The 9,634-nt window shown below is 46.6% G+C and overlaps 1 protein-coding gene across 1 annotated transcript; it reads left to right on the top strand.

Annotated features, from left to right (window-relative positions):
• The first annotated feature begins 659 nt into the window (after positions 1-659).
• Positions 660-8,898, top strand: LOC142924761 (exosome complex exonuclease RRP44-like). The gene is made up of 7 exons (XM_076067569.1): positions 660-944; positions 2,630-2,740; positions 3,092-3,229; positions 4,381-4,527; positions 5,668-5,784; positions 7,894-7,978; positions 8,817-8,898. Exons 1-6 carry the CDS (start codon positions 822-824, stop codon positions 7,933-7,935), a joined length of 678 nt encoding a protein of 225 aa, XP_075923684.1. The 5' UTR covers positions 660-821; the 3' UTR covers positions 7,936-7,978; positions 8,817-8,898.
• Positions 8,899-9,634: the final 736 nt, after the last annotated feature.

Raw genomic sequence — 9,634 nt, 5'->3', positions numbered from 1 at the left:
CAAAATGCAAACAAAAAACACACTATGATAATATATGCATTGTCCTTGAGACTGATTGGTCCACACCAGGGACGGCTTTCTTTTGAGCCTCGACCCAATTGGTGCGAGGCCAGAGGACGCCAAAAGGCGTACGCATATATGGCAAATATTATCAGTGTGTTTTTGTTTGCATTTTCACCACAAGTATTGTGGTTAATGCACACATGATTCCTTGTAAAAGGTTTCATTTTTGTTGCCAGAAAAAAGGGGAAAAACCCTATTATATTTTGGTACTGGCAAAGGAGGTCTAATGATGGTTGTGACTACTTTGTTAACAAAATGAATGGTCTATTTCCACCTCCAAAATGTAACGTTAAATAACAATTAGGTACATTGGCCCTTTGTTGGAAAAAAAACCCAGTCCAGAAATTGCCCTGCTTGAACATATGTTACTGAAAAACATTGGTTTCAGAAGATTCATGGGCTCACTCTTGTACAGTAAAACCTTGGATTGCGAGCATAATTCGTTCCGGAAACGTGTTTGTAATCCAAAGCACTCGTATATCAAAGCACTCGTATATCAGTTGTGATCACGTGACGCTCGGCAGTACAAAGCTGCTCGTATTGCAAGACCCTCGCTCGTTTATCAAATTAATATTTATTAAAAATTTTGCTCGTCTTGTAAAACACTCGCAGACCAAGTTACTCGCAATCCAAGGTTTTACTGTATATGCTGCTCTCTAACAGCACTTGGCCCAGCGGTCTGTTAAGGCTATAGGGGGGATCTTTTTTTTTCCTGCGTGCAGGTGTTGATCCAGGGGCTGCAGCATTTAAACCGCGCGATGCACGACGACATCGTGTGCGTGGAGATGTTCCCCGAGGAGCGCTGGGTTGCCCCCTCCTCGCTGGTCCTGCACGATGAGGGCGTCGCAGGGGACGTTGCAGAAGAGAATGAAGAGGATGTGGTGAGTGGAGCGCCAACACTGCCGAACCAAAATCAAACCCAGACACCTGCAGTGTGCGTGTCTCTCTCCCCGTGGTCGCATGGATTTTTCTCCAGGTCCTCCGGCTTTTCCCTCCACAGTTACAATCTGACATGCACTTAGAGTATTTGGCTGCTATCAATTTCAAATGTGATAAGATACTTCATTGAACGATCATTTGTGGCCAGGTCACTTAAAAAGAGCTATATAGCTCTCAGGGTCCTTACCTGGTAAAGTTATTTAGTTTATAGTTTTTAAATAGTTTTAATATAGTTTAAACAAAGAATAACAACAAAGACTCAACCACTTCAAGAGAGACCTTAGACATAATGAACACCGTGTGACCAGACAACAATCCACATTAGAGATGCTGTTAGCTTGATTTTGCGTTTATTAAATGACTTTACATTACATTACTTCAAAATCAAGTCAGGAGTGCTAATCATTTCGTACTATTTTTGTATGTACGTAGGGGTTATTTGACCATACTTCGGTGCGGGTTGGTGAAGGGGGGGGGGCATAGATCAGGAGCATAGAAGGACAGGATAACAGTTCATTTTGCTGTACTGCGCTCTGCTGCCAGCAATTTTGGCGCAGAGCCTATACCACCTGTTATGCATATCCAGGCTCAACACGGCGTCGCTTCCACGGTCTGAGCTCCTTTTTAATGTTCATTTTAATTAACTTAATTAGAACTCAAGAGATCAGGACACATATCATTTGCGAGAGTGACCTGGGTCACAGGGTGGCCTCTATATTGAAAACTAATTTCTTTAGTACTGCTTTTTGTATTTAGATTGTAGTCCTTGCCACGCACCTCTTTTTAGCATGGTTGGCTGTGTACGGTGCGAAATAAGTTCTACATGCATACATACCACAGTGACAAAATGCAAAACATAATAAAGTACAGCAATGAAGTTAATTGAAATTGGCACAAAAACAACCGTGGTTTATGAAAAGTCGACAATATTTCACAAACATAAACAAGTGTTAGATATGAAATCGCATGTAGTGCAAGTTGGCTTGGGCAGATTATTTATATACTGATCATTGCACAGTTATACTTATAAAAACGTTACGTAAACATTAAACACATATAGGGTGACTGATGTGCTAAGCAGGTAAGAGAAAATGTCAATCACAATTGCAAGTGAAATCATAAAGAATCGAGAGATTAAGCATCAAATTGTGAATTAGATGGGAGGGTAACCTTTGTTGTACGTAATATTGGTCGCAACAGCCTACGCGTTTTTTTAAACGTGTGGTATCTGATGGGCGTGTTCCGGTTGATTCTATCAATCGCCAGAACTGTTTTAACTTATAAATATTTACTGAGGACTCCTCACTGTGATCTTTTGTCATTTTAACAAAGCGTCAGTCTCATTATTGACATTGATGAGACACAGCATGAAACCACATCCGCAGGTTAAGCGCTATTGTTTTGGATTGCTCCTTCCCCTGTAAGCCAAATTGTATTGTGTTACGCAGTGAGCTGGTAAAAAAATAGTTATTTAATTACTTCAGTGTGTGAGAGAGACGCCACTGTGGTGAGTGCTCATTTGAGTTTGAGTTGTCATCTCCCGGTGCTATCCCAGCTGCTGCTGCTGCTGTCATCGCTCTTGCTTAGATTAAGCAACACGATGTTTGTCCTTTGTTTTGGTCTCCAGCTGAAAGCCGAAAGTGGGAAGATGCGTCGACCCACTGGCAAAGTGGTCGGCATCATCAAGCGGAACTCGAGGCCGCTGTGCGGCATGCTCATGCCCAGCCCAATCAAGGAGGTGGGCTGATCTTCATGTGTGTGTGTACGTGTGGGGAGCGGTGATGTAGCGGTTAGCGCGCTGCGCTACGAATTCTGGGACCCGAGTTGGATTATATTTATCGCTCATAACCAATAAACAGCGGCAAATGTCTGAACCTGTCTTGGGCCCTTCCCTAGGTCGACTCGGCCATAAATGAGTCTCTGATGTGGCATGTAAACATCAGCGCTGTGGAGACAAAGGCGGTCGGGCATGGTGCTGGCCGTACCCACCCCGTCGTTTGCCGTACCAGCTTGAATAGGTGTGTGCTGACGGCACTCGCCCAAACAGTTTGTTGAATGCCTTACTGGGGGCTCTTTGTGCGTGTTGCAGGCCACCCGCCACCTGTTCACGCCCGCGGACCGCCGCATGCCACGAGTGCGGGTGGAGACAAGACAAGCAGCGTCCCTGCAGGCCCACCGCATCGTGGTGGCCATCGGTGGCTGGCTGCGACACTCCCGCTACCCGAACGTACGACTGCACCGTGACGCCCCGCACGCCGTGACACCTCACCCGTCCGTCCCGTGGTCGGCATCGTCGGGCTCATCCTTCTGTCACTTGACGCGCGGCCACGTGGCTCTGTATGCAATACAGCCGTCGAACCCAAAACACGAACGGTGACACGGTGAATTGGAAGTCAGGGTGGATGAGCTGGCACCACTGTGATTTATTTGTTTGAAAGCATGGCAAACTCACCTGTGATTCAACCTAGGTTATTAAGGTGTTGTAAGTTGATAGTCTCAGCCCAGTCACCAATAACTGCACCAAAAACGATATTAAATTTGGTCGTGCACTTCTATTGTTTAATTTCAATCTCTGAGAAAACTACTGCGTTTGACTGCCATGTGATGAACATTACTTTGATTGGCAGAGTGGTTGGAAAAGCACTGCCCCCCTACAATTTGGACTGCATTTCACTTCAATGGATCTTAGAAATAGCTCTGTTATGTCTGCGCCTGTGGGTCGTCCTTGACCACGAAGGGTTTGTATAGATTGCTTGTTTTGTGTGATACCATTAACACAATGAGAAACAAAATTGGTGAAAAGTTAAATATATTGTTAAGATGTATTCTTTGGGTTGTATCTTTGTTTAAACAGATGCCGGTTAATATTCTACATAATGTACGTTAGGTACAAGGTTGGCATTGTGGTTGTGCTTTTCATACCTATTTGCCACTGCACAACCGAGCGGCACCATGGCTGGCACGGTTTAGTAGGCTGCAGGTTGTTTATCCACTGCAAAAGCAGATCCATGCCATGGACGGTCAATGCTTTGAACAAGTCTAGGCACATGCAGATGACGCTGTGGTGCCACGTCCCCGTGGTGTACCGACTGCCGTCACACAATTAACGTGTCTCTAGCCCCGCCCCTGGCCTTCCTCGGCCCCCGGATAGATTTGGATGCCTTGTGGGGCCAGCATATCACGGTTTGGTTCTGGTTCAACACGGCAAAAAGCCAGTGGGTGACCACAGACACCTCGAGAGCTCTGCGCTGTCTGGGTTCCAATGTACCGGTGGAACAGGGATACCGGTGACGATTGGCCACGTATGTGCATATGCATGTTGAACTTCTTCCGTACCATACGTAGACAACCGTGCTAATCGTCGGTGTGCTTGTGCAGGGCCATTTTGTGCGCTCTCTGGGCGAATGTGGGGATAAGGAGACGGAGACAGAGGTGCTGCTGCTGGAGCACGACGTGCCACACCAGCCCTTCAGCCAGGCCGTACTTGCATGCCTGCCCCCTCCCACGTTCAGCATCACAGCAGAGGTACGCATGAGACATGTGACGATATGTCAATTCATCGATTGAGTTCAATTCTTACGCCTGCGGTGTGTTGGTGTGTTCGGTCGTGCATGTGAGAATCCTTTACTTCAGTGCTCTTTATTACAAGGCCCACGGGCCACTGGTGGCCCCTGGGTGGCCTTTGGTGTGGCCAATGACGTGTGGATCCCCGACGTATAGGCCCCTGACAATAGACAAATGCGAAAACACCCCCCATCATCATCATCGTGCTGTCAAACCTCAATAGTTTCAAGATGTTTGGCCTGCGTAGAATACCTTCTAGAGGGCCTCTCTGGAGCTCTCCCTCCAGTCGAGGTCCTTCCGCTGCACTGGCATAAACGAGAAGCCACGGGGCTCTACACCTTTACCGCAGACCGGATATAGAAAAGCCGTCGACCTGAAAGAAAGTCGATGGCTCGGACACATTATCGTAAGAAGAGAGGAAATTCACATCGGAGGAAGGAAGGCGACGGACTTATGGAAGCACCAGGGCGGAGACCCGAGAGGCAGGCCTCGAGAGATGCGGATCAAAGTGGTGAGCCAGGATATGGAGGACTCTGCAGTAGCCGTGGAGATGGTCCAGTACAGAAATAAATGGAGCAAGGGGACTACAGACTTTTTTCCTATAACGCTGTACTTGCGTTCCTGAACAACACCGAATTGTGGAAAAATCGCATAATAAATAATATAGGGTAAAGCACAGTCCGCGATAACACGTGATATGCGTACGCAGGCTTAACAAAGACTTCGGGTACGTGAGTAGCATCTAGAAGCATCCAGAAACATCCCGCCTTGTGTGATGCTACACCGAGGCAACCGTACAACCGCTTATTCTGCCTCGCACAACGCAGTTCTGTTCACTCGATCGCCTTTTATCCAATTCGCATCCATGTTATGAAAAAAATGTGTTCCCTAATGCATTCATCGCATTATATCTAATTCACGATATGAAAACACGCAGAGTTATAGGAGAACGGACTGTACTTTCAAAATATTCAGTCGCCTATTGAGAAGATAGAACGCCATTAGCATGAAGTTGGTTTACCCATGTATGGCTCACCCTGTATTTTGTTTGTTGTAAGGCAGCGTTTTGTTGAACCTGGTGCTGTGTGTGTCCCGTACAAGGACCAGGCTGGCAGGGAGGACCTCCGTGCGTTGTCCATCTGCAGTGTGGATCCTCCAGGCTGCACAGACATCGACGATGCCCTACACTGCAAACCGCTCGACAATGGGAACACCGAGGTATTCATTTGGTGGTGGTAATCGTGGTCACGGTCGTGGTAATTCGTGCCTATTCCTTTCATGGTTTTGTCAATGCTAGCGGAGGTGACAAGGGGAGTTTAGTGGCACAATGATAAGTGCACTGCACATTTATCCTGTCAAGCTGGTTTAGTTCCAGTCATGGCTAACACCGGTACAGAGTGATATCTAAAAAAACTGCCCAAGTTCTCCCCTTCACCACCTGCATTGACCATCGTAATAAAGCAAGGTCAAATGACAATCGCGACCAATTACGGCATGGAGAAGCCCTCATCCTGCAGTGGATTGACAAAGGGGTGGACAATATTCCCGTTATTAAGTTTCCAAACATTGTTGCCTTAGTGCCCGTATTCTTGGTCTCTGCTCGGCTCAGGACTGACTTCAAAATGGCTCGGTTCTGGCTTGATCTGCTCCGTTGCCTCCAAAGAAGTATGAGTGGCTCAGCTGTGCCTTGGCTCAGGCTCAGCTCACGGAAATTCTGAGCGTGGCTGGGAGCATGCAGAGATATACGAGGAGGCACAAGAGACACAGAGGCTCAGGGCTGGAACCATGCTTAGAGGCAGCTGAGGTTTTAAGTGTTGATTTGATGTGGCTTATTGAGAATTAGAATCAGAATATTTATACTGGAGGAATCCGATGAGCTATAAAGCTATTTTTCACATGTCCAGTAGAGTCGGGTAAGAACGTTACAACAACAAACAGTGAAACAACATAATAGTAGTGCAAAGTACAAGAAAGATAAACAAATAACCCAAACACAAACAAATACAACGAAACCATCCCCATCCTACCAGGCAAAGCCCACTGAGGCATTGATTTATTTTTGATTAGTGACCTGGCCACAAATGAATAGCTCAACAAAGTGGCCCATCATTTGCACATTTATAGCAGCCAAAATAATAGAAATAATCTCAATGCATGTTGCGCGAGAGCCAAGCCTGAGCCAAGCCATGGCTAAGACCCCACTGGCCTAAGTGTCCACGTCACTGACCGAATGCCTGGTTCACAATGAATGCACCAGGTAGTAATGGATGTGCATTTCATTTCACATTATTGTGCTTTGGTTGAAGTGGCTATGGTGGAGGTTATACATGCATGTGGAGTGAGCGACTTCCGACAGACGTCTAGTAGAAGGCGTCTTCTCCTCCCTGTTAGTGAATGGGTTTCCTCTGCATTCATCAGATTTCCTCTAAATAAAACCCATACAATCTTAACTGGCATTCACGAAAACATCTCCTTGCTGAACAGTTACCTGCAGGCGACTTAATCATGTGTGGGTTTGCTTGCAAAACACTCGTTGAGTTGGTGCATATGTATTCGCCAGATTGTGTTTATTGACAGAGAAGTGTTTGCGTTTATGTGTTTGTGTGCCTGCAGAGGATTGATATGGTGCCAGAGTTATTGAGCTCAAACCTGTGTTCGTTGAGATCCAACATCGACCGTCGAGATGCACCAACAACTGTTAACTCGCGAGTGCGCACATTGCAACCCATACTCAGCAGCTAACGTGCGTTGTTGCCAGGTGCACATGTAATCCCATGATGCGTGGCACTGTTAAAGTGTCATTGTACAGATCCACACAAGCATGTGTACATACATAAGCAGCCAAACCAGGATGGCACAATAGTAACACGTGTCTCACAGCAAGAATGGCCTAGGATTGATGCCCGACTTGGTTGCCTTTCCATGTAGATTTTGTATGTTCTCCCCCTATTTAGCATGGGTTGACTCCAGGTTATCAGGTTTCCTCTCATCGCTAACATAAACGTGTTATTACTACTATGATCCTTAACCAAGGAAAGCCTCACTGAATCTCATAACTTCGGGAGGGTACTGCAAAGCTTTTGCAGTCGAACAATGGTTGCTACGTATATATTCCAGTTGAATAATTTGTAACAACCCAAACCGGTATTTGGCCAAACATCCCGCTGCTGAAAGAATGACTCGACTACCAAAAACTTGGCAAGACCCTCCTGAAAAAGAGTCTCGAGACTTTGCGAGGCTTTCCTGAGTGAACACCCTGCACCACTCCAATGACGACTCCGCCACTCGACGGTGAATGGCGACGGTGCATGTGCTGTGCGCGTGCAGGCTGGCGTTCTCGTGCATATGGGAGATGACTCCAAAGGATGAGATCGTGAGCACACGTTTTACCAAGAGCATCATCAATTCCAAGGTGATTTCCCCCCACCCCCACAGACGTTCAGTTTTTGTAAAACTCTCGTTTGCTTTCACGTTTATTGTATCGATGCCTTGCTATGTTAGTGCAGTTGAGGTTTCCGGATGGCTGAGAGGTCAGAGCATTGAGCTTGCACCTCTGGGTTCACAAGTGGAGCGAGAAGAACCGGGTTCACAAGTGGCAGTATGTATGTTGAACTTCTTTTGCACCGTACGTAGCCAACTGTGCTAATCGGAGGTGCGAGGTAGAACATGAAAGTAGTGAGTTGATGGTCTCTGTCCAGTCAACAATCACTGCACAAAACACAGGTTTTTTTTTTAGGTTAGATCGTATACATATGTAAATGTGTCATTAAACCCACCCCCACCCGACACAGCCAACTAATAAGGGTTGTCACGTAAACAGAACATGCCAATTCGTCACGAGTACAGCACACCGGTGTGTTGTACAAGTGACGAATTGGCCACGTTCTGTTTATGTGACAACCCTTACTAGTCGGCTGTGTCGGGTGGTGGCGGGTTTAACGACACATGTATTTACACAATCTAGCCCAAAAAACCTGTATTATGGATGATATTGATCACGAAAGCCTACGTGTTAAACTCACTGCACAAAAAACCACCAAATTACATTGCACTAAATTTGGTTAAATTCCAGCTTTGAGAATTCAAAAAATATCAATTTTGCTGTCTTTGGGTGAGCGTAACCCTCAGTGGTCATCGGGAGCCACGTAGACATCTGTTGAGTTCTGGCTTGGGCTTGGATCAGGCGTGGGCATTGTGTAATTGCGAGGACCCCATGATTCACCCGTGGTGTGTTCATCGTATCCCCGCAGGCGTCTCTGACGTACGCAGAGGCTCAGCTAATGATGGATGACGCCGGGCGGAAGGACCCGGTCACCAGCAGCTTGCGTGGCCTCAACTCCCTGGCCAAGATCCTCAAGCAGAGGCGCATTCAAAACGGGTAACTCATTGTCAAGATCCTCATCCCCTCCACCGCCTCTGGAGCGCTGAGTAGTATTAATGGGTGCACCACATTTAGTCGATCGGCAGGTCGCCTGTGGCGCGGTAAAGTGTGGTTACTCCCGTGTCTTCTAAGACATCCGGCCAGCGTGAAAGAGTAGGCTAAAATACATTGAGAGGGACTGTAAAAGGGTGTATCTCTAGAGGGGCCCCCTCTTATGGGAGCCCCCTTCTTCCAGCAGTGGCTTGAGCAAGCAATTGCAAGGCTGCACCTGTAGCTTTTTTTGACCCCATGATGCATGAGGCTTGGGTGAATACCATGCACAAACAAGTGTTACAGGATTCATACTCTTTGTTTTTTTTTCAGTAAAGTCACGTAGGTAACCTCCTCTTCTTTGGTTCTTTCGGTAAAGTCACGTAGAATGAGAATAAAATAATAAATTGATAAAATAAAATAACACAATAATATTCTCACGACGTTTCGGCCACAACACAAGTGGCCTTCATCAGGTGAAGGGGGCGAGACTGTCTGGTAGGACAGCGCTGGAGGTAAAACTATAAAATAACTAAATTAAATCACGACATTGCGGGCGCAACACAAGCGTCCTTCTTCAGGTGGGACAACCACAGACAGAAAAAATTGCTGAAGTGGGCAAAAAAGGGCTGTTGTAACAAGAGGCTATATAGGTAA

Source organism: Petromyzon marinus, chromosome 16, assembly GCF_048934315.1.
Source record: "Petromyzon marinus isolate PM22_M1 ecotype Great Lakes invasive population chromosome 16, UKy_Petmar_22M1.pri1.0, whole genome shotgun sequence".
NCBI classification, from domain to species: Eukaryota; Metazoa; Chordata; class Hyperoartia; order Petromyzontiformes; family Petromyzontidae; genus Petromyzon; species Petromyzon marinus.
Note: the sequence above shows the minus strand (reverse complement) of the source record. Positions and strands in the feature narration are given on the sequence as shown.

Excerpts from the sequence above, each read along its gene's own strand:
- LOC142924761 (XM_076067569.1), top strand. The coding sequence starts at position 822 with ATGCACGACGACATCGTGTGCGTGGAGATGTTCCCCGAGGAGCGCTGG. Across the intron at positions 3,230-4,380 it reads GACACTCCCGCTACCCGAAC|GGCCATTTTGTGCGCTCTCT; the intron begins GTACGACTGCAC and ends GTGCTTGTGCAG. Across the intron at positions 4,528-5,667 it reads CGTTCAGCATCACAGCAGAG|GACCAGGCTGGCAGGGAGGA; the intron begins GTACGCATGAGA and ends GTCCCGTACAAG.